Source organism: Sander vitreus, chromosome 14, assembly GCF_031162955.1.
Source record: "Sander vitreus isolate 19-12246 chromosome 14, sanVit1, whole genome shotgun sequence".
Classification (NCBI taxonomy): domain Eukaryota; kingdom Metazoa; phylum Chordata; class Actinopteri; order Perciformes; family Percidae; genus Sander; species Sander vitreus.
Genome location: NC_135868.1, coordinates 21,856,188 through 21,880,981, shown reverse-complemented (window position 1 = coordinate 21,880,981; position 24,794 = coordinate 21,856,188). Strand labels below are relative to the sequence as shown.

At 40.5% G+C, this 24,794-nt stretch overlaps 2 protein-coding genes across 4 annotated transcripts; both read right to left on the bottom strand.

The window, feature by feature from the left end:
* Positions 1 to 12,520: 12,520 nt before the first annotated feature.
* On the bottom strand, positions 12,521 to 15,316 carry LOC144528517 (uncharacterized). Its single transcript, XM_078267152.1, has 5 exons — positions 15,234 to 15,316; positions 15,080 to 15,096; positions 14,133 to 14,247; positions 13,826 to 13,999; positions 12,521 to 13,630 (listed from the first exon to the last, which is right to left on the bottom strand). Exons 1-5 carry the CDS (start codon positions 15,234 to 15,236, stop codon positions 12,911 to 12,913), a joined length of 1,029 nt encoding a protein of 342 aa, XP_078123278.1. The 5' UTR covers positions 15,237 to 15,316; the 3' UTR covers positions 12,521 to 12,910.
* A 1,452-nt stretch (positions 15,317 to 16,768) lies between these two features.
* Positions 16,769 to 24,188, bottom strand: LOC144528518 (uncharacterized). Of its 3 annotated transcripts, XM_078267154.1 has the most exons (7): positions 24,080 to 24,188; positions 22,176 to 22,221; positions 21,629 to 21,666; positions 19,689 to 19,802; positions 17,973 to 18,025; positions 17,414 to 17,799; positions 16,769 to 17,299 (listed from the first exon to the last, which is right to left on the bottom strand). In XM_078267154.1, exons 2-7 carry the CDS (start codon positions 22,200 to 22,202, stop codon positions 17,171 to 17,173), a joined length of 747 nt encoding a protein of 248 aa, XP_078123280.1. In that variant the 5' UTR covers positions 22,203 to 22,221; positions 24,080 to 24,188; the 3' UTR covers positions 16,769 to 17,170. The 3 variants fall into 3 exon arrangements, with proteins under 3 accessions (XP_078123280.1, XP_078123281.1, XP_078123279.1); XM_078267155.1 differs by lacking the exon at positions 19,689 to 19,802 and having other exon boundaries at positions 24,080 to 24,187; XM_078267153.1 differs by lacking the exons at positions 21,629 to 21,666; positions 22,176 to 22,221; positions 24,080 to 24,188 and adding exons at positions 18,125 to 18,870; positions 19,169 to 19,412 and having other exon boundaries at positions 19,689 to 19,779.
* Between the last annotated feature and the right edge of the window lie 606 nt (positions 24,189 to 24,794).

Sequence of the window (24,794 nt, the reverse complement as noted above, 5' to 3'; positions counted from 1 at the left end):
CCCATACACTGCGCTAAAATGACGTATTTAGCTGTCAAAATCCGAAACATTTCCTGGGGGGAGAAATCATCAGACATCCATTATTTTGTTATTCAGCACCCCTGGTCAAAAATAGGTTCCCGTGCGCCTGGTTTAGCTTAGTGTTTAGCTTAGCGCAGCACCATTGCAACAATAAACAACACTGGCTTGGCCATGTCATCCTCTCATGCTCCACCCTCTCGCCAAAAATCATCACATCCGGTTGCAAAGAACCAAGATGGCGACGCCTGTATCGCCAAAAGGTTTCAAAACAGCAGTACAAAAACCAAGTGGTGATGTCACGGATGCTGCGTCCACTATTTTGATGTTCTATGGTAGTAACATCATTTTTTAGTAGAGTGCATTTGACTTCTGAGGAGACTTACTACTAGACAGCTAGATATTAAGATAAGTACTTACTTTATTAGGCTTCTCTGCCCACTGTCATTGGATCTGCTGCCTTAAGGTTACATTGACTGCGTTTGTTCTGCTGATTTTGTTCATTCTGCTGCCTTTTGCTGTTTGCTACTTGGTTTTGCTGCTTTTGTTGCTTGCCTCCTATCTTTGCTGCTTTCACTGTGGGTTCTGCTGCTTCTACTTCTTCTACTTCTGCTGTGTGTTTTGCTGGATTTGCTGTGTTTTTTGGCAAGGATTTTGTGGTCTTACTTGAGTGACTGAAACTGTTTAGGGTAAATCAGACTAGCTTAGTGTGAAGTGTGGAGTTGGGGAGTGGTGCTTAACAACTGTCCAGGTGCTTTGTTGAGTGATTAGCTAGGGTGGGGCCTCCTCACCTGTAGCCAACACTAATCACGTCCTTGTATTTAATATTGGCATTTGCGGCAGCTTCAGCGGCAGCTTCATCAGACGAAGACTCAGAGGACAAAGACAAAGGAGTCTACACAGGAGTCTATATATATATATATATATATATATATATATATATATATATATATATATATATATATATAAGTAACGAGTAACGGAATACATGTACCGGTGTTACGTATTCAGAATACAAATTATGAGTAACTGTATCCCGTTACAGTTACTATTTAAATAGTTGGTATTTAGAATACAGTTACATTGTTGAAATCAATGGATTACATGACGATACTTCTCTGTTTCACAGGTTTATTCACTCTTGCAACTCCATGCATTTCCCAGAAGCCCCCAATATGAAAACGAAACAATTTGCTATTTGCGTGATCACTGATAGAGGTAGAGATGGAGCCGGAACGGGCACAACAGGGCCAGGGCAGGAATGCGTTTCTATCTTGGAAATTCAAACAGCAATTCACATTAAAGAAAGAGAAGGGAGAACGAAATATAACTGTGCAGTGCAGTGCAACTTCTGCTTGCCAGCAACCAACTTCCTTTCAGCGTCCAAATTACTCCACCTCCAACCTGAAGAAGCATCTTAAAGTAAGTTATTTTTTAGCCAAGGGTAGTCGTCTGCTGTAGTTTTACTGGTCACCTTGCTATTTTATAGTTGACGTGCGACTTTACATTCTCCTACATGCTGATTTGCTAGCCCCAGAGCTGTTGAAAGACTAGCCCCGTTTGACATGTTAGCTAACGTTAGCTAAAATTAGCTCATGGTAGCTTAGACTGCGGTTAGATTTTTGTAGTATGCAGTTCGGGACTACAAATACAAAAATCTATCTGCTTGTTTAGGTACACATTCAGCCAGTTGGAACAGAAGAACACACCAGAATAGGCCTGTTTAGTAAGCTGTATGTGATGGCCGCATTCCTATAGTATAAAATATAATATACTATACTTATAAAATGCAATTCAATGTGAAAGTAATCCAAGTATTCAGAATACGTTACTCAGATTGAGTAACGTAACGGAATACGTTACAAATTACATTTTTGGGCATGTATTCTGTACTCTGTAACGGATATATATATATATATATATATATATTTCTTGAAGCTGCACTTTCATATGGCTCTTTGTAGTTTTGCTTATAGAAAGCTAATGTACTTGCACTTACTACTTGTTATCTGGAGTTTGCACCTTCAGGGTTGAAAGCACTTAATTAGAAGTCGCTTTGGATAAAAGCATCAGCTAAATGACATGTAATGTAATGTAATAGTAGGGGAGGGGTTATGTTAAAGAGGACTCCTCTGCATTGTCATCAAGCTATGATTTCAGTGTGCCCAAAAAACCTGGACACAGCAATGGTGAAAAGCAGTTTCAAACGGTCTAACTACACAATTCAGTACTACACAGTTTTCAGTCTTTTCACATGTTTTCAACAAGTATTTTCTAACATGTATAATGTGTTTAGAAAGAAATCATTGATTTTGCTTAACCAAGACTTTAACATTACACATAGTCATCTGATCCATTGTTAATATAAAATATTGGGGAGGACATCTATCAAGTCATTATTAATAAGCCCAAAGTCCAAGTGAAATCACAAACCACTGGTATCAAAGGTCAAAGCCAAGTTTCAAGTCTTTATTCATTCTGTCAAGTCCAAAGTAAAAAGTGATATGACTTGAGAACACACCTCTGGCGAGAGGTGAGCCTAATCTTCAAACTGTTGAGAAACCTGTGGTTGAGGACACAGAAGCTCCTACTTTAACCACTTTGAGACCCACGTATTTTCAGCCTAATATCTCCCTGCCGGAAGCAGTGTGCAGCAGATATTCCCGATCAAACAGAGAAATCATTTTTAATGGTAACGCACAGAGCAGGCCTGTGTTTTGTCTCAGAGAGAAGGCCTCAGCCGTTGCCAGGCAGATGTTTGGGTTGGAACGATGTGCGGTGGAACGCCACCCTTCCATTTGGCTCAGGCTCTGTAGGCTACAGGAATACTGTAGAAAGTACTGAGAAAGCAGGGAACACAACTCCCCTTTCAATAGCATGATAGAGAAATGTTATTCCTGCACCTGCAAGTCTTTTCTTTTATGAGAGCACCAGAGCAAAAAAAAGACTTGGAGCAATAATCATTTGAGGAATTTAATTTTGCCTTGGCTAAATCACTTGGAATGTTAGCATTGCGCCTCAGAAACGGAGTCAGTCCTGCCACCAAGGATTTTCATTATGAGCAGGGCCAATGAACCGGGAGAGTGAAGCTGAGTGAAAAATCTGTCTTGTTGAGTAAAATACAACAAACCAAAACTTTGTGAGGAATGTAGATGAGATTTTAGGTATGATTAAAAAAATGTTTTTCTATATTAATCTTTTATCTTGTCATTAAGGGCGCACATTCTTAGACAATGGACATCTATCTGGATTACAACCTAGATAAGCACTGACAATGGATCAAATTTAACAATTTTCCAGAGGTTACATAAGACTGTATAATCATTTAACACTTTAAACTGCCGACCTAGAGCACCAAGAAGACACTACGCTCTAGTCAGGGCTTATCAACTCCAACTGTGGCTAAAAAAACACATAATACCACTGGAAATGCTGCTGTGTAATTGCGGATTCGTGGTATATTAAGATGCTGGCTGTGAAACATTCTGTAGATTAACAGATTTTCCCCTGTGCACCAGGCAGGCCGGCAGTTCCCTCCGATCATGTCCTTTCTCCCTCTTTAAGTATCAGCTATCTGCTGCCAAAAGACTGACTGGATATTAATAGCAACACTCCCAGATTCTAAACCACATTTGTTTAGGTCAAGGCTGAGCTTAGCCTCCATTAAACAATACAGAGAAACTCAAGCAACTCTGGCAGCGTAAAGAAGAGGAATGAAAGATAAACTAAACACATATCTGTATATGTATATGTTCTAACTGCTTCAGATGGAAAAGTCGATTGGAAAGGTTAATCATTTAAACTCGGGTGACGGTGAGTGCACTGCAGATGCGTCAGCCAGCAACTTGGAACCTCGCAGCTGAACGCCAGCCAAGCAGGAGTGAGGGTTGCAGCCCGAAGATCAACTGTAAAACCAAGATGCCATTTAACTCTTGACGACCACTTTAAATCAGAGACAACTTATCATTTTGTACTAGATTAGATGTTACAGCTCTTTTTATGTCAGTTAGCAATCTATATGCAACATGTTGCCAAAAGTAAGTGTACATGTTACTCTTCATGTATTGCGTGAGCCAACTGTGTTTATGCTGAAAGAGCTGTGGTGTTACTGTGAGCTTCAGGACTATAAAACAAACACAGTTAGTGGGGTAATGCCTATGGGTAATGCACAGCAAGGGTGTCTCTATGTAAAACAGTGACATCTAGTGCACAGGACTCAGCAGACATGACAAATAAACAATTTTGTTCATATTTTATTATTTTTGCTGCATCCATAATCTCATACTGCACATAGCAGTAATACAACTCCAGTTGTAACCTTCGCAATGCAGCCGAACAGTTTGATGTTGCAACAGAGTAATTTCAGAGAGGTCCAGATTATTACTTTGTCCGTGCCCAGCGGGACTTTCCGTCTTAGGTGGCAGGAAAAGGTGAAACATGGAGCGCATTATGTAACATGTAAGACTGTGAGTTTGGCCCTGTCGACTGTGACTGGATGACCAATACCAAACCCTGAACAGAACATTCCCTTTTAAAAGTCAAGCCTCATTTTTCTCATAACAGCGGGAACAAAATCCAACAGGAAGAGGTGTGTGTGTGTGTGTGTGTGTGTGTGTGTGTGTGTGTGTGTGTGTTGTGTGAGAGTGTCTGTTCTGCAGGGCCGTGTCTGAACTTCTAGTATCTCTGGAACTGGCGTTCGCCCAAACCTTGACACATCTGTCCAGAATTGGAAGACAAAAACAGAGGGAGGAGGGGAAAGAGTGTGCAAAAAAAAGACTGTGTGTGTCTGTATGTGTGTGTAGGTGTAGATAAATAAGTTTCTAATAGCTTGGGACAATAATACCTCTGCTCCTGTGATGGTTTGTTTCATATAATAACAATAAAACATGGTACTATCCACAGCTTACAATGCAAGCTGGGGCTGCTAACGTGCACTAACATCCACAAGTGTTGAGTATCTGTGGTGAACAGGTTAGGTAAACAGTAGCGCTGATAACCCTGAGGTTAACCTGGCCATTGGGATTGGCTTATCTCTTCATGATGGCTTCAAAAAACCCTGGCTGCCAGCCAACAGAAACAGAGTAGGCAACACACTGTCCCAATCAATGGCAAGGAAACATGTCAGTACTTGCTAGACCTCGTAGTTTTCCTATTTTAGCTGTGATACTCAAATGTTGGGATAGAAATCATCAGAAATGGTTTGAAATAGTTAACCAGCAAGTCAGTAATCCTTTAGGTAGTCTGGTGTCTCATATTAAAAATGTGCTAATGTGACTTAACTTAACCTCAACAAGAATGCACACCACTTACCTGGTGAGTTTTTTTTATTTTTTTTATTTTTTTTTTATTTAACCTTTATTTATTCAGGGGAGGTTCACTGAGAGGCAGCCTCTCTTTTGCAGGAATGCAATATTTGCAGGTAATAATATTGGAAAATGTAAATATGCTACAGAAAAGAAACAAATACCGCAAGGGTAAAGAAAACCGCACAGGTATTCTCACACAGGTTATTTGTTCAGACATTGCTCAAGCAGATTCGGACAGAGCTACCGCTATGATGGGTATCATGAGAGGTCACCAAAATCTAAAATGTACTGATAATAATTATTGAATTATAGAATTATTATTACAAAAATTGTCACAATGTGTGGTGCTATTAGGCACAGCCACTAATAAAGGTATAAGTTGTCCCACCTTATTAGGTGGAACAAAGCTTCCAGGAGATTGACGGAGATGTCAATCTAGCACAATCAAGCAAATAATGTTGCCAATTCTGCTGCCTCAAATGGCCAAATAAAAAAAATCTGTTATTGCAGGCTTAAAATCTCCATCATGGTATAAGCTGTCCTTGCTCTACGTAGCTATGTCCACATCATAGATCTAATGAAATAAAAGAAAAATCTACTGTGGGATTAAGGTATATTCTCAGGTTAGTCTGAGACAGCACTGTGGAGATACGACTGTGTGTAAACATAGCCAACAGTAGTGTGGGTTACTTCAGAGCACAGGAGGCGAGAGGGCAGCAGGGGAGCCTTATTGCACATCTTGTAAATGCATCAGCTGGCCTCAAACTTGAGTAAAAATCTACTGTGAAAAGTCATTATTCTGCTGTCCAGGCCTGAGCTGTTTTTATTGGAGGTAAGGTCATGGTGCAAGCTCTGGTGCTGGTTTAATGAGTGGTGTGTTTCGGCCTGAGAATGCAGGGGAAAGGCCACAATGTCCCTTCAGGAAAAGGTCAAATTTATAACTGTGAGTGTATGTATGTGTGCCTGAAAGTGAACACAACCAAACCTCGAATCAGAGTACCCACCCTTTATTTGACATGAATTGTTACGAGGAGAACTCCTAGTAAACATCATATCATCATATATATAGTAAATGAGGATGGTTTTAAAAGGGGCAAACACACAAATGAATTCCTTGCTGTGAAATAAAATGACCCACATTACATTAGTGCATTTGAAAGTGATTTACTGGCAAAGTTAAATTATGAGCTTTTGTGGCGCTACATAGCTCTGGGCAGCCCAGTGTACACTGCCACGTACACGCACATATACACATGAAGCAATTTTGTTAAAGTGAGCCCCTAAATATAGCCATCGCGTGTTATTATCACAGCAGGGGTAGTGCACTGTTATCTCTCACCCTTCACTCCCATTGTTTTACTACTCCAGCAGATGACAGCTTCACAAGGGCTGGGGCCCACTTGCTCTGTATATGGCCTGTTATATAAGACATGCACTGAAGCTGGTTAGTTCACTGTATTTTCCAGCAGCAACACTTTATAAATGATTTCATGTCAGGTTTTATGGGCCAACGAAGACTACATCCTCCCACTTTGTGCTACAACACACTCTGGTCACACATGTTCTTTTTATTTGTGTTTATCAAGAATGGATTTAGCCCTAAAGGGAAGGCTGAAAATGGCATGCACGTGGTTGTATAAATAAAAATGCATGAGTGCAGGAAAAAAAGATCACAGTTAAATACCAAAGACAAACTCCGTCTTCATTAGACTGTAAAAGCAACAGCTGGACTCTGATTGGTGGGGAAAGCCTGGCTTCTTCTCTCTCTCCCTCTCCTTCTCTCTTTCTCTCTCACACACACACACACACACACACACACACACACACACACACACACACACACACACACACACACACACACACCATGGGAACATTGTGTTACTTTCTTCTTTGTTACAGAGCAGCGATATGAAAACGTCCACCAAAGGATTGCTGAGTCACACATTCAAAAGTGGCCATACTTAACGGCATGATGGGAAGTGATGGTAGAAAGGCAGCGGCCTCATCCAAATCCCTCAAACCCCCTGCTGTGCTGCGGCCTAGCCTTGGACTGCCTGGCAGTCTGGCTCAGTGGTTGCAGACAGACGCAACAACATGAGACACATACACAACTATTCATTCACAAAAGCTATTGTTAACCACGCTGGATATGTGTACTGAGCACTGGCCTCTTTCAGCGTGTTCTAACAACAAAATAACTTACTTTGCTGCTATTTTTGTCACACACACAAAACACAGTCCTCAGGTTGTCCTCTACACTGTTAACACTCAAACAAACGTACTGGTGATTGGGTGGTCAGAGGGATTGGTACATACCAGGAAGAGCTTAGCATTAGAGCTACAAAAGTAAAAGTAAAAAGTAGCAGACTATTGAGTCTGCACCCTCCCACATACAGTACATTTCTGAGCGGACAGGATCTGATGCGATGGCTTCCTTTTTCAGCAGATCTACACAAATCCTTTTAAAGTTAGGCTTTATTTGATTTTAAAAACATCTCAGAAACAAGACCACAGTGCTTACGGTTTGTAATATATGCATGACTCTTATAAGATGAATAAATTAAAGAAATAGTTTAACATTTTGGGAAATGCACTTATATGCTTTCATGCCAAGAGTTAGATGAGAAGATTGATACCCCTCTCCTCAATATCTGAAGTGTTGTTCTTTGTGTGGTTGGGAAGCGTGCAGCAAAACAATATTGGCTTTGCTAGCTGTAGCTACTGTTTGCAACTTTTTTCGCCATGATCTGGATCTTCTTTATTGGTCATGCCTATGTACATTCCCAGTATAACATTACAGAATTTCCTAACAAAAGCTCAGTTATGTGTTTTCTTTACCTATGACATTCAATGTAATCTCGCATTGCCAGACCTTCCTGCACAGTGCTGTGGAAGAGGGTCTGGCTAGTCCACAAAGCATTCCGTGATGGGAGAGAAACATGCTCTGGTTTATTAGCATGTCTTTAAAACAATCAAAATCATCTTGGGCGGTGTCAAGCGTCGCACGGAGCCCCGGTTCTGCTGCAAAATAGCCTCGGGAAGGAACTTGATTTGGTGGAACATGTGTACGTTCAAAAGTTGTTTTAGTCGTGAAACAGAAAACTCAGATCGGACAGATAGTCTAGCTAGCTGTCTGGATTTACCCTGCAGAGATCTGAGGAGCAGTTAACCATAGTCCTCAGAAATTAATTAATTAAAATTCCAACACAAAGAAAGCAGAAGGTGACGAACATCCAGCTGGAAAGGAATTTCCGGCAGCAACGGGGCAATTCCGGAAGTGGAAGGTCGTGGATATGGTAAATCCTAATTCGGATCTGCTAGAATGATCGACGTAGTTAGGTTTAGGCTTGAGGAGTGGGGATTGGTTAGGGTTAGGGTAAGAATACTTGGGTAAGCCAATCAGAGGCAGAATAAGGTGGGCCACAAGGCACATTCTTTGACGTTGACATGTCTAGCTGCTCGCTCACAGATAAACCAGAGAAAACCAACCAGCTAATAGAAAAAAGAGCAGCTGGGTAAATGTTCCTGTTTCCTTACACTTGTGGTCCCGATGTAATAAAGACCTGTCATTCTTTGTGCTACAGTAAAAGTTGCAAATATGGCCGCTAATAAAGGTACTTTGGCGCTGCTTATCTTGTTAGCATGTGCATATCTTCAAGTGAGCCTTTCCAGCCAAACACCAAAACTTCCACGGATCAGTTAGGCTACTGTGTGTTGTGATGGTACATTGAAAGGGTGTGCACGTGTAGGCATGCTAAAATAGCAACCACAGATGTTGTGCTGGGTAAATGAATAACCGAACTCAAGAGAAAATTGTTTGTTTGTTTGTTTGAGAATGAGTGGGTACTGGACAGTTAATCATACTGCAAGTGCAACCTCTTATAGTGGAGTGATGACGATGTGTGTTAACTATCTGAGCATCTGTTTTACTTAAAAACATGCTTTAATGCATTGTAGGGTGGTTCAACAAAACGTACATTAGATCAGAGATGATCTGTCAAACAAACATGACTCAGATTTTCCTGACATGAAACAACAAGGGCAACTTCAGTGAAAATATTACAGTCTAACTGCAACCATCTGTGTGTGTTTATATGTGTGTGCACGCAAGTGTGATGCAGCATTCATCATCTGTGTGCATACTCAATGTGGGCGCTCTCATAGTGAAGAACATTTGAGAGTCCTACCAAGGCATTCGGTTCCAGGTTAGCACCAAGGATTGCCTGTTCAAACAAAGATTAGAGCAGTGAATTACGTAAGGTTTAAAGAAAAATTTACATTCCGTCTCCTGGACGTCACCAAGTGCCAGTGTTTTCATCAGAACCGACTGAGAGGTCAGACAGGATTTCCCTCACCGGTAGCAGTTGGCTACACAAATATAGATTTGAAAACAAACATGTTATTGGAGAGAGGGCCACAGGAAAAGCCAGACAAAGCATCTGTGACGTAGCAGTTGGAAATAAAACCCAAATTTCCCATCACTCATCAAACATTTCCTGAAGAATGACATTTTGTTTGGTTCTCAAGACTTCTGATTCAGAAATGGCAAAAAAGAACACACAAGTAATAATAAGTAATATTAAATTAGTTTGATGATATTTCGCTTTAATGAAGTGGTGGGTATAAGGCAAGGTAATACAATACGACTGTGTCCAGAGTTGGATTTCCCTGATTACAATCAAAACAATCTGTATACATCTGTAACAGTTTTTCATTTTGTTTGCACTGCAGCAGTGCTTTGGGTGAATGAATTCATTGGAGTGTAATTATCCTAGCACTGAATAGGCCTAATAATACCTGATGACAGGTAAATGTGAATTATTTGTTCTTCCCGTTGCACTTTGATCCCTGTCTTTCCTTTAAAAGATGGGAAATGACTATGCGGACCATAGCATGCTTCCTGTCATTGTTTGGTCTGAAAGCTGCAGTCTGGCATTTTAGAGGTGAAGGTGATAGAAGAAGCTGGAGGATCACAACAAAACAGCCAGGACAATGTAGTCACAGCTTACTCCATTTCCAAATTACAATAAAATCTGTACCAGAGAAAAATTTGATTATTCTGCTATTGGCTTCAAGTCTCTGTATTCTACTGTTATATTAAACATTTAAAATACAATCTAATCTATAATATATAGATAGTGAAATGATGATTTTATAATGAGCTCAAAGCAGATTTTAAAAGAACATGGTTGTGCTGCCATCTAGCGGTGCTTCTCTGCCACTGAGACAGCCCTTCAGGAGGAAAAAGACAATATGAAATCACCTGTCAAACTGAGTTTCAGTGTTAATCTTCGGGTCATGTTTAATTTTAAGGTTATGTTATAAAGGAGAAGTGTGAAGTTTATTATGACTATATTTCATGTGCATGAAAAGTCATTTTGCTGTCTCTGGACATATTTGGTCACATTGTGCTAATGAAGATACTTCGCTCCAGCTCACACCTCATATTCAATTTTTATATCTGCTACAGTCAGGACTCTCATCACTCTCCATCTCCCACTAACTCTCTGTTGGACTGATTTATTCATATACTTGCTATATATACTATTTATTTCATACTATACTATACTTTATTATTATATTAATATTCAATTCAATTCAATTTTATTTATAGTATCAAATCATAACAAGAGTTTTCTCGAGACACTTTACAGATAGACTAGGTCTAGACCACACTATAATTTACAAAGCCCCAACAATTACAGTACTTCCCTCAAGAGCAAGCATTAGCAGTAGCTATTGCGACAGTGGCGAGGAAAAACTCCCTTTTAGGAAGAAACCTCGGCAGACCCAGACTCTTGGTAGGCGGTGTCTGACGGTGCCGGTTGGGGGTGTGATGAACAGTGGCAATAATAGTCATAATAAAGATAATGGAACAGTGACTACAATGGTAGTCGTAGTAGTTCATGTCATAGCAGGGCACAGCAGGGCGTTACAGGATGTAGCGTGGCACAGCAGAGCATGGGTGGACGCAGTGGACGCGGCAGGACGCTGCAGGACGCAGCCGGACATTGCAGGGAATCTCAGAGCGTAGCAGGGTGTAGCAGGTCCACAGCGACAGCTGCACCCAAGACCCAGATCTTGGCGTCACCCTAATCCAAGGCGATATTCTGGGCGAAGAAGAAACATAAGGACTAAATATAAACTCCCCAGAGCTAGGTTAGTAACAAGCATTTCTGGGAGAAGGATGCACATAAAAGGAACAAATGAAAAGAGAGATGGGAGAGCAGCTCATTGTGTCATAGGAAGGAAGGAACTTTCCTAGCAGTCTAGAATTATAATAGCATAACTAAGAGAGGCAGGCTAAAGAGAGGTGCCTGGTCGGGCTTGAACTCTCCCCTGCCGGATTGGGCTGTACTTCCTGCCTCCCTCTACTCTCACTATATTATTGACTAAATGATAGGTAAATCTGATGACTATGAAGAGAAGCAGAGAGAAGCAGGGATGCTGTGTCTGCAGCAATACGCCCTGCCCCGCCAGTCTAGGCATACGCTGCAGCTCCTCACTCCCTAATTATAAGTTTTATCAAAGAGGGTCTTCAGTTTAGTCTTAAATGTGGTGCAGTGTCTGTCCCCCGAACCCAGATTGGGAGCTGGTTCCACAGGAGTGGAGCCTGGTAGCTGAAGGCTCTGGCTCCCATCCTACTTTTAGAGACTCTAGGAACCACTAGTAGCTCAGAGTTCTGGGAGTGTTCTAGTGGGACAATAAGTTACTAAGAGCTCTTCTAGATATGATGGTGCTTGACCATGTAGAGCTTTGTAGGTCAGGAGAAGGATTTTAAATTCAATCCTGGATTTTACAGGAAGCCAATGCAGAGAAGCTGATACAGGAGAAATATGGTCTCTTTTCTTAGTTCTTGTCAGAACACGCGCTGCAGCATTCTGGATCAGCTGGAGAGTCCTAAGGGACTTATTTGAGCAACCTGATAGTAAGGAATTACAGTAGTCCAGCCTGGAAGTAACGAATGCACGGACTAGTTTTTCAGCATCGTTTTGCGACAGGATATTCCTAATTTTGTGTTACGAGAATGATCCTCATAAGGAGCAAGATTCCAGATGGGCCCATCTGAGCTTTCATTTTCTCAAAGGCATAGCAGGAAGGAAGGAAGTGAAATGTTCATGGCATGGGACCTTTAATTGAATTATCCCATCTCTATATACTGGCAAAGGTTGCAGGAGAAAAAAAATCAAAAAAAATGATGAATGTGACTTCACATCACTGTAATTTTATTGTGAATAACATGATCAATACATCATACTGTATATCCTATTCATGTGACAAACAAACGCATCCTATTCACACAATCCACACACCATATACAATTTTCAACCCGTTTGTCACCTCAACCTGGCAACCTGTTGCGCAGTTGATCTCTGCGCAAGCTTCGCGGAAAGCAGACCCGAAAGCGAGCCGATAAAAATGGCAGGTGAATGTGGTGTTCCAGCAAATAAATCGAAATATAGCTGTAAATTTCAACAGTGTTGGGCGCAACAATTTACATGCTTCTTACCTAGTCATATCGACAACCTCCACGCTTTTTGTAAGGTGTGTCGCATATATTTGAATGTAGCACACCGCGGGAAAAATCAAAATTTCCCAGATTTTGAAAACCTAATATTGGCAGGTTGTGGAGTGTAGAATTCACCACACCATCTACTTAATCCCATCGTGCCCACAAAACCTTTAAGCTCTTTCCTGACACTGTCTTCAGCCTTCTTCCTGTCCTCATTGTACTTTGTCTCAGACGTTGTCTCAGATGATAGGGCTGCTTGCTCTCTAATTTCTACCACATTTATAAGCAAGTTGCTCACACTTTCAGCTTCTGCACAGTTACCATAGGACCATTCATCATCTGACGTTGGTGTCAACCCAAACAAATTCCCACATGATATACAAGGAAGCTTTTCTTTTTTTTCAGAGAGGTTAAACGCCTGGCACCTGACATGCTTTGGAAGTTTGATGGTTCCATCAAAATATTTCTTCTTGACGTACTGTTTGCTCCGCTCTGGATAGTAGGTCATCACTGCACCAGCTACATAACTGTCCCAGCTGCTTAAACAGGATGCAGCAACCAGGATTTTCCCAGGATTAGGGCCAGAAGTGGACATGGAGACTCCGTAGTACCTGACTGTATTCGGGGTGTTGGTGCTGTGAGAGACACAGATGGTGGAGGAGACCAGGGGCTTTTTTGTTTTTTTACCATCTTTCAGTGGACGGATGAGCTCTTGCAGCCACTTTATTATTTCTGTTTCAATCTCTTCTTCTTGTCTTTCCCCTTGAAGAGTCTCTCTAGTCAGGTAGACAATCTGCGAGCAACCAAAAATATTATCAAGCTGCTGTTATTTCCACAGACGCATCAAATCATTTACTGAGTCATGCTTTGTGTTTGTGAATGCACGTTTATCACAAACTGTAGTATTTGAGGACGTTTAGGTGAAGTATCAATTCTATACAACTGAAAAAGAAGAATTGTGCTATTGTTTGCCAAACTACAGACTTACCATGTCCAGCACACATGAAAATGGACTCCGCCTGGGTAGTTGAGAGGAATAGAGTTCAAAAGGCAGAGGGTAGCGGTCCTTCAAATCATTAAGCTTCTTATCATCACTCACAATATCTTCTGGGGAAAATGGTGGCTTGTTGATCTTTCCCAAAAAGAAGACGCTATGAAGAAACTGTAAAGTCAAAACACATTCAAACAGTTATTAGTTTTTATTTTGAGAAACCAAAACACACTATGCCAGGGCCATGCATTGTGTCCAGAAACAGAACATTTTAAAAGTTTATAACAGTTCTCATCAGACATACCTCATCCATTAACACTGCAGTATATTTTGAAGGGGTGTTACTCAGGTTCCACATTTCCTTGATAAGCGTGAAAGCATTGCTTCTGAAAGCTTCTCCCTGTTTCAGACGTTCTTCTCTAAAATGATAAACATTAATTGTTGGTAACACTTTACAATAATGGTACATGCATTATCATGAATTAATACATGACTTCATGTATGGAAAAGCATGTACAAGGATTAATACTATCTCACGCATGACTTAATGCAGGAACATTACATTAATTACTGCATCAATAAGGTAATTAAGGTTTTTCAATCATCATGATTTCTGATTTATTGATGCTGTTCATGTCTTCTTCATAGGTAAATCTGTAGTTAAAGTGACAGGCCGAAGAAACTGAATTGTAGTGTTGTAATCATGATTAACTAAACATTACTTCTTCATTACTTCATGTTTGTGGCCATTCAAATAAAGTGCTGACCTGGTCCATGTTTAACATTGATAAATAAGATAAGATTAATGGTGGAATATGCAGCAATCATCTTTGTGACCCCACAAATGATAAACATTGTCAAAAAGACATTTCTGGTGTTCAGACACTTAGAAGTTAGTAAAAAGTCAAATTCCCATGAAATGTAGTGACCTCGGTATCATTTTGCCAGCCCACTCCTTTAATTCTTAATACATTACATTTTGATAACATTAATCATATCTTATTTATCAAGGTTAAAGATGGACCAGGTCAGCACTTTTTTTTTTTTTCACAAACATGATGAAGTCATGAAGAAGTAATGTTTAGTCAACAATTATTGATTGATTGGTTCATGCTTTTTCATGCATGGAATCATGCATGAATTCATGATCAATGATGTACCATTATTATAACGTGTGACCGAATTGTTTTTAGGGAATTAAAAGGCAGAGTGCCAGTAACAAGTTGTGATTAGGTAAATCATCAGACATACCTTTGCTGTGCAGCAGCCTGATGCCATCCGGAAAAAGAGAACACATTACAACAATTACACATTTCTCTGATAACACAAATAAATGTTTTGTCGAAATGTAATCGTAATGATACCAAGTATAGGAAAAGAAAAGCACCTAAAAGTAGCCACTTACCATTCTGGATTACAAGTAAATGAAACAGAAAGAAGGAAATGAAGCCCTGCCCCCTGATTCACCACAACTTGGCATGATAGTTGTACGAAGATATGACTACACGGCATCCATTACATCTATTGTTCTAGTAGAATGTCATGGTACAGAAAAGTCTGTATAGTACCTGTATAGGAGTGCCAGCACAAACACATGAAGGGCACAGGCACAAATGTTGGATGCTGAACTCTAAAGTTGTATTAAAACCTGTTTACGTCATGTGGTGGAAATTCGTAGTGGAAAGTATTTATTCTTTGCGCAAAGAAGGTTCAGTTCATCAAGAGGGTCTAAGAGAAACGCACAAGACTTTTGGGAGGGCAGCATCCTTATCAAGTTTCTACAAAGCTGTATAAGGGTGAAGGAAGGGGGGATGGGGGGTCTGAAACAGTTCTGAATATTAGGGAATAGCAACTTGTCGAATTCCAAGGTCAAGAAGCACTAACACATCATCTACTTTGAAACATTTGTGCTGAAAGCAGAAACTGTGAAATGTTTAAGCAATGGAACAACAACATGTATACTTGAGAGTGGTGCTTACACCTCAAAAACGTTGGTGAACTAAAATGAAAGCAGAAATGGAAAACCTAATTTAACCATGGGTCAAATGTACTGATTATAATTCAGGTTCATACAGTAACTCAGCACGGTGTATGATGTAAGCTTTTCCAAAGAATATTTTGTGTGGTTTTCAAGGCTTCTGATTCATAAATGAGAACACAAACACACGCACACACACACACACACACAATGAAAGTGAGCCAAATGTGAGTAAGAGTCATAAGACATCATACGTTTGTGTCACTTCCTCCACGGTTATTTCCACAACTGTAGTTGACAACTATAGAATTCTGGTCTTAATCAGTTTTAACAACCAAAATCTTTTCAGATAGAGATCCCTGAAGTGAAATGTTATCAAATCAGGTTCTGTGACCTAATGTGGATCAATCTAGGGGAACCACTACAGGGGTTTAGATATTTAATTAATTTCAGTCAAATGAGGAGAGTATTTTACATAACTGCACCAATGACCTTATGATCTGTTAATGTAATGTGAAAAACAATCAAGAGGTATAAAAACTTGGGCTGTTTTCCATAATCAACTAGCTATTAATAACAAAATCTGGAATAGATGGAATGACTCAGTTTTGACCGGTTAATGAGGGAATAAAAGATATTCCGTCTAAAATGCCGCACCAAAATCTCCCATAGGTTAAGTTGGATTGAGGTGACTGAAGGCCATGATACATGATTTACATACATTTTCATAAAACCACTCACTGACCCCTTATTGTACCCATTAAAGCATCGCATCCAACATATCTTTCCACTTATTCATTCAGGTTTTTCCTTCAATCCGTCATCAGTCTGTGCGCAGTCATCAACTTTGTGATTAGATTGAACTGCTGAGTCATTAGTTAATGAATCAATAAAACACATAAATCAGATCCGTTTTTATTAATAAAGGACCTCTTGGTTAAAAACAATATAGAAAAAACAACCAGGGTAGAAAAATTTATTATTTATAAATTTGTTTACACGTGACACATACACAATGATGTTTTGCCGCAGCACAGCACCCCCCAAGCAGTAATGGGTTATGTGCCTTGCTTACAGGCAAATGAGGACAAGTGGCCTCAGAGCCCGTTGCGACTTCCTGGAGCTGTCCTGTTGGATCTCTGTGCCGTTTTGGGCCCAGCATTACAGATGACCACTCAGAAAAATCACGCCGTGCCAGTCAGACCAACTTCAAGTAGGATGTCCCGTCCCCTCACTTTTTCAGATCTACCATGGTCTTTATGAAGCTCTTTGAGCAAACCCTTACCACAAAGTTGTATTCCAACACATCTTTATGAGAGTTCAAATTTGAAATGTTGTAGCCTGCAGCCACAAACGTGCATGTACTACGCTAAGATGTAGAATTTCATATTGTCCAGGAATCTGGAGTTTTCTGAAATCACCAGTTTATGATGCTCTTCGTCCAGCTGCTTCCCCACATCGCTCTTCCTCACCTCTGCCCAGTCCTCCTCGGTCTACACACAACAGACAATATCAAACATGTTATCAGTGCTCATAGGCGATCAATCATCAGGGTCAACAATCACACAGCCTTCTTTGTTCCCACAAGCTTAACTGTAACTGCTCACCATATCTTTGAAGGCCTCCCCATCGTAATAGGTCTTGGACGCTGGATACTCTATTCCCATGTGAAATAGCCGATTCAGACTTGAAGCCACCAAATGCAGCTCCTCCCCTTCTCCATCGTAGGCATACACCCGTCTGTCCTCGCAGGTCATCAAAACCAACTGCTCACACGGGCACGAGGTTCCCTCCACAACACCTATAACCTGCATGTTTACTGGCGTAGGAAGGTAGAAATTATTCCACCCGTTCACCTCGTTATCTTCCCCTGAGTAAATGGTGTCATCCAGGTTTCCTATCGTCCATGTGGCGCCAGCTGGATTCATTAAGGGTACCGTGTTGTGTCTATTCTTGGACACAAGGCCTGACACCCTTGTCAGGTACTCTGCATCTACAGCACATGTTGGACAAGAGGAGTTTGTTTGAATATGGAAAATACTTACAGCAAGGTTTTATGATGTGATGCAAAGATGTGTGTAGTCTTCTCTATAAATTGCACGTTCTACTTTGTACTGCAACTACTGCACAACAATGTCTCTTAGGAATAATATAATATTATCTTACCTGTTTCGCCGTTGCACTGTGGGAAATTAAGTAGATCTAGCCAACCTGCCGACCTGAAAGATAAATAAACGTTTGTTTGCGCAATTAAAGGCTGCTAGTCAATCAGTGTGCTTCAGTCCCTTATTACCCGTTTGAACCTAAAGAAAAAATACCTTCGGTTTGTGTTTTCAACAGCCATTTGCACACGGTCTGCTACTGTCTCTCCTAATTTCTCTTTTTCAGTGCCAATGTCCTGCACTAAACTGTCAGCCATCTTGGGATCTTCTTCATCACTTTCTTTATTTCCTCTCCTTTCCCAAAGGGCCGTGAGTTGGTTTGGTTCCTGGCTCCTGTCTCTACGCCACATGTCTCTGATTCAGGTCTTCAGTCTCCAAGAGACAGTCACATGTTCTTACATCATATGTTGTGAACTGGGCCATGTTCAGCCCCGAAAAAACATAACGCATGTTTTTTTTGTTTTGTTTTTTTAAATGGAAACGGGTGCGTTGAACACCCTGTTGTGTGTCTGCCTTTAAACTTTGGACACACCCACCAAACAAGAGAAAACATAACTCAAAGCCTGTTGCACACCATTCCGAGGAAACCTGTTGTTCAACCAGGAAACCGTAGCCAAACGGTGCACACCATTTTGAGATTAAATGTGCCCCTGCTTTATCCTGCAAATGCTGTCCTTGAATGAGTTCTCGCTCCTGTGTGGAAGTGTAGTCGGTCCTCTTTCCTGGTCTTCATAGCACAAAAGAGCTTTTACTGTCCACTTAACATGAAAGTATTCAATTTGCACAACCTAATCCAACATTAAAACGCCCACCGCTGACGCACCTTTGCCTTGGTCATTAAAGTACACGTGGCTCCAGTGTAGATGGCGTGCTTCAAAGGCTCTTGGGATCCTTTGTTGTCCCTAAATAATTGTCCAAAAGCCAAAACTTAAAGTTTAATATGTCAGTCTCTTTATTTTTACATTTTAACAAAAGCAAAGTACATCTCTCATAATAAAACACACTAACTTTACACCGACTAACGGTCAAAAACTGTAGACTTCGCCAACACACTTAACTATGGCTATCCACAGCGTCACACACTGGTCACCATTGAAATGACTCCAACACACACCGGATATTCCATTCTGTTTAGTATCCCTGTCCCGTATGAATTTGATTGGGATTCACAGTTGGGAAGATTTGGTGAAGTTTACTCACTAATCTTCTGGAGATAGCCGTTTGAGAGTGCTGTCCAGATCCTTGCTCCTGTTTGGTGGAATCTTCCCCAATAGCTGTTAAATTCATTGGGCTTGTTCTTAAGCGTTTTGGGACAGCAAGTGTTCTCCGTGTGATTTTCCCTTTCCCCATCCAATGAAGCAGGAGTTATCACAGGCATTTGTCTGGCAGCGCATTTCCTCGATCAGCCATGACTCTCACCGGTATGGGCTCCTCATCAGATTGCCTCCCGCAGTGAATAGAATAGAATAGATCTTTATTGTCATTGTTTCACAACAACGAAACACAGTTTACCAGCTCTTAATATGACAGTTTAAATAACAACAAACAGAAATAGAAAATTTAAATAGAAAATAACTGTTAAATATATAAAAATATAAAATATAAAACTGCCTGGCAGTGTGGGGTCGGTGGGGTTTGCGGCTGTGTAGCTGTCCTATATAGGGAGTCTTTATCCCCTGCCATATACATCTGGAGTTATTGCTCTATGCGCTGTCCATACCTGCGTTTGGCCTCACTGATGCTCCTCCTCAGGCTTCTTCGTGCCTCTCTGTAGGCCTGCAGGTCCCCAGACTTAAACGCTGTGTCTCTTGTTCTTAGAAGGGTCCTCACCTTGCTTTTGAACCATGGTTTTTGGTTAGGGAACAGTTTTTCCTCCGAAACACTCTCAGCGCAAAAGTTATATATATATATATATATATATATATATATATATATATATATATATATATATATATATATATATATATATATATATATATATATATATATAAATAAGAGAACAGCTGATGTTTGTCCCTCCAGGTCTGCCCCTGCAGCAAAAACTCGCCAGTCTGTGTCTTCGAAGCAGTCCTGCAGGGCTGCAGTGGCTTCTTCAGTCCATACGTCATGGATGGTCTCTGTTTACAGCTGAGTGGTCTGGATGCAGGGATCAGGGACAGAGACAGGTGATCTGAGAGTCCCATATGTGGCAGAGTGCTGGCTTTGTAGACCTGATCTAAAGTGTTCTTTTCTCTTGTCGGGAAGTTTACATATCTGTGGAATCTTGGCAGAACTGACTTCCAGCTGCTGGCTAATGGAGTGATGTGGTAAATAAACAGCTGTTTTAAAGACCGATGTAAACTCCCTGGGCAAGTAGTAAGGTCTGAGCTGTAACATCAGGTACTCAATATCCGGAGAGCACTGAGTGTCTTTGACTGCAGCATTCACACACCAACTGTTGTTAATTTAACAACATACTGGAGACAATAGTCTTGTCCACCCTGAAGACAGCGCGGCTCGCTAGCTCAATAGCAGCGTCCGGGATGTACTGATCCTGCCAAGTCTCTGTTATTATCATCGCACAGTGGTCCAAGCTGTGCGAAAGAAACCCGTAGTCGCATCTTGTCCAGTTATTATTGTCTGTAGTGCAGATGTTGTTGTCGTCTGCAACCTTTAGCAGCTCAGCTCTGCTGTACTGTACATATGTTGCTGATAATGTACGTCCAAAAACCCACAAAAAGGACCCAATAAACACAAAATAGCTGTAGCTTGAAGAGCACTGGGCCGCTGCATCTACACACGCTATCATCTTGCCATTTTTCAGTGGTACCAGCCACTGACACCTGTTAAATCAACACCGTGGGTTAGACGTAGGTGCACCTCAAAAAATGTAACTACATGTTGCAGCGATGCACGCCGCTCGGCCGTGGCTTGGTAGCGTTGCATTTCCCCCTACTCATTTCCGGGTTCTCCTCCAAAAACAACATAAAACAAGGAGAGGGTTAACTTTTCCTGCTACAGATTTCCAACCGTGGTCAGGGGAGACACTTTGTTTCTCACTATGCCTCTAGAGTCGGTACACACACACACACACGCCAGCCCTGCTATTCTCTTAAAGGAGGTCAACAAACACTAACGCACAAGTATAAATTTCAGGCCACTCAAGTAGGCTACGGCGAAAGCTCTGTGTGGAGCCTCCGCAGCACCATAAATCAGCCTTTCCGCCTCACATAACAGGGAGAACCATAGCAAAAATACTATGAACCACAAAACTTCCTAAACAGGCCTATGTCAAATGACAAAGTATCAAATAAACATTATACTGAAATTAAAGATTAAGCAGACACAAAGCATTGTTACTTTTGGGAACAGAGGCTAGTGAAAAGGGAGAAAAGCAGCTTTTTAACAGTCCCGTTTATCACCAACATCATTTCCACAACCGTGTCCCTGCATATCCATGCCAATCATCGGCTCCATAACTGAGCAGCCCAGCGATGCCAGCGACTGTTTTGAGGTTCTTTGTATACATTTAGCTATTCATTGTAATGTTGGAAGCATATAGCTTATAGCATTAAACTCCTTTCATGTATTCAAAATAGTTACTGAATGGACCTTATCTTTCTTGTTGTATGTTATTGCTCATTTAAACCTCACTGAACAGAAAAAAGAACTGGTTCTTACTGGCTGTTTTTCACTGGACCGTCATCCATTCTGCATCTCTGTCACCAAGAAAACAAAGTGTGAATGGTTAAAAGCAGTGGCAGAAAAATACTTAAAACCTTTACTCAAGTACTGAATGTACTGATACTACAATGGAATAATATTGTCACAGAAGCTGGGCCATTTTGGAAACACTAGGCAATATACTGCATCAATAAAAAACAACTAACCTATTTGTCAATTTGTTAAATACATTTAAGTACAAGTACTGTTGGACCATGGTTTAAATGTGAGCAACAAAGCCATTTATAGGTCCCATATAGATCTTTATTGCATGTCATACCCTTCTCCATCTTTGTCCGTCTCTACTATGTGTCAGAATGTTTAAACTGTACTTCCATTTGAAACATAGTGGAATTAAATGTTAACATGGTGAACAAATGAGACAACTGAATATTCTGTTTCATTATTTAGTATTTAACCGAAGAAGAAATTAATGAATTTAGAATTTGTATTTAGCTCATGCCAATGAAAATAAAATATTAGCTAACCAACAGGTGTTACTTACTTTTCCGTAGATTGGATCTTCTCCCATTTTCAGTCTCTTTTTATGTCTAAAACAGAATTTTTTTTTGTCAATTCAATAGTTTAAGACACAAAAACTGCAAACATTAAAAGACTGTGGCCGGGTTAGCTCAGTTGGTAAAGCAGGTGCACATGTATAGACGATTAGGCGTCCGGTATACTCGCCGTACCCGACCTGTCGTGCGCCAATGTGACGTCATGGGAGCGCCGTAACTATTTATACTTTCACGTGGCGGTAGCTACACTAGTTGCAGTCTTCTCCTGAACAGAGGTGGCGCTAATGAGCAAAGGCTACCGACTTTGCTATTTCTACGGACCAGAAGAAGATGAAAAAAAAGGTAAACAACGTCAATGCTTCGATTTGATTCGATGACCTACTTCGTCAGATCAAGCCTTTCATTCACCATAAAAGAACTCATCTTAACCCAGTAAGTTTACAAGAGAGACTTGCAGTCACTCTGAGAGTCCTGGCATCCGGTTGTCCTCGAACTCGTCCATGCTTCCTGTTTTCGCTTTGTCGTGCGGTGCTGAAAAAAATCCGGTTGTGCACTTAAAATCCAAAGAGCACCATGTCATGGGACCTTTAAATCCTGGCGCACCAGCGAGATCTACATCATTTTGACGTCACATTGGCAGGCGCCCGATTGGGTGCAGCGACTGTAAAAAGGCCTTGACTCCTCGACGCATGGGCCGCAGTTTCGACTCCGACCTGCGGCCCTTTGCTGCGTGTCGTTCCCCTTCTCTCTCCCCTTTCGTGTCTTTATCTGTCTTGTGGAATTAAAGGCCTAGAATGCCCAAAAAAATAATCTTAAAAAAAAAAGTATAAAATAGTATAATTTTAAAAGCTTTTTAAAGTGATTATAATAATCACCTTACACATTAATAATGGTTTATTTATGATTTTAGGCCATCATAATTTGATCAACAACAAAATCCAATTTAAAGATAATTTTCAAATGCTTTCATTAAAGTACTTTTCAAATGCCTTAATTTCAATGTTAATCGAGTTTGTAGTAGAAGTTGTATTAAACGTTGAACTTTTGTTTCTGAAAATGTGATATTTGATAAATTATTCAAATGTAACATTCCAGCCTAGATTCACTTTCGTGGCAACTGCCGATTTGCTACGAAATCCCCAAAGTCCCGAATGATGTATTACTTTATTTAAAAATAGTGTGCATTATTTGTGGCTTATTAGGCCATATATTAAGAATGCTACATTTACTGGAGATGCACACTGTTATGTTTTCCCAAATAGAACAGTACTTGTATAAATCCGAATCGTAATCTCTTTAAAATTGACTAAGTATTTCGGCTTTCCGTGCGTAATTAACGTTAGCCCTGAAGTGCCTAATGTACCATGAAGTGAGTTTTATTTTATTTGTTATCATTAAATAAGGTTTTAATGTTCTTTGGATGGAAATGTATATCTTTTTTTGACATGTGTTGTAAGTACGATGTCGATGTGTTCAAACACTGTATAACATATTTGTAAAGTTCTCAAATAATAAATAAATTAAATAAAATACAAATTAACGTTAGGCCTCCGCATAATATAAGTGTGTCACAAAGATCAGCAGAAAGACATTTGCCCTTTCATTTCCTGTAAAGATAGAGGCGGAAGCTACGGGCGACAGCCTTGTTTTTTGTGTGCTAATCATCTCAAATGGTGAAAACTAATGACATTTCGCAATGTTAAATCTGAAAACAATGTTTAGTAAGAGGCACAAAACAGCCTTGTTGTCCATTATGACCGTTAATGTTAGCTACTGAATTGTTTTAACAGAGAGAGCTAAACTAAGCTACTGAGATACATAGTTTTAGTAGCCTAGTCCTATGTGAGAAAACGCCTTATGACATGAAATCAAATGAGAAAAGCCTAGTTACCACAGCTGAAGAGTAGCGTGGAGCCTTTGCTGTCTTCACTGAAAAGATGTCGTTTGCATTTACAGTTTGGGTGTATTGCGACTAACGCGCATGCGTTCGCGAGTCGCCAAGCCCTGTTTTTGTGCTGCCTTCCAGTGCCCTCGTCACATGCCACAGGCCATCCCCCACACGCTGCGAAGGTTGCATGATGCGTTTAAGATCCTTTATACTACTGGTTTCGTGCATTACATTCGGAAATTACAAACAGGAACTCTGTACTGGCAGTTTTATGGTTGGTACTACTGGATTTCTTAGGTATTTTAGTTTAATATGTTACCAATATATTTAACATAATCTTTAACATTTAATATATTTAGTTTTAAAATGGAGCCCGCTACAGCCTCTGAAAGACACTAAAGCTGGTCAAAAAGGTTCAGGGCATCTGAGGAAAAAATTTTTTTTTTCAGAATATCATCCTTGGTGATCTTCTGACAGAAAAAGGGGGCAGGTGCAGTGAGGTCTTGTGACGGTCTTGTGACAGTGACCTGAAGTCAAGTAATTCCATCTGATACCACAGCTCGGCAATAAATCCTACCATGAAGTTTATAATGTTTTTGTTTTTTTAGTTTGAACTGTTTTAGAGGGTATGATTAAACTTTATGGTCACGTCTGTAATACCTTGCTTAGTCGGCTGCCACTGCGACCAAGCCCTAGATAAGCAGAAGAAAAAAGATGG

Excerpts from the sequence above, each read along its gene's own strand:
- LOC144528517 (XM_078267152.1), bottom strand. Across the intron at positions 14,000-14,132 it reads CTGCAGTGTTAATGGATGAG|TTTCTTCATAGCGTCTTCTT; the intron begins GTATGTCTGATG and ends TTGACTTTACAG. Across the intron at positions 13,631-13,825 it reads TTTCATGTGTGCTGGACATG|ATTGTCTACCTGACTAGAGA; the intron begins GTAAGTCTGTAG and ends GGTTGCTCGCAG.
- LOC144528518 (XM_078267153.1), bottom strand. The coding sequence starts at position 18,318 with ATGTGGCGTAGAGACAGGAGCCAGGAACCAAACCAACTCACGGCCCTT. Across the intron at positions 18,026-18,124 it reads GTTGAAAACACAAACCGAAG|GTCGGCAGGTTGGCTAGATC; the intron begins GTATTTTTTCTT and ends TTTATCTTTCAG. Across the intron at positions 17,800-17,972 it reads ACAGTGCAACGGCGAAACAG|ATGCAGAGTACCTGACAAGG; the intron begins GTAAGATAATAT and ends CATGTGCTGTAG.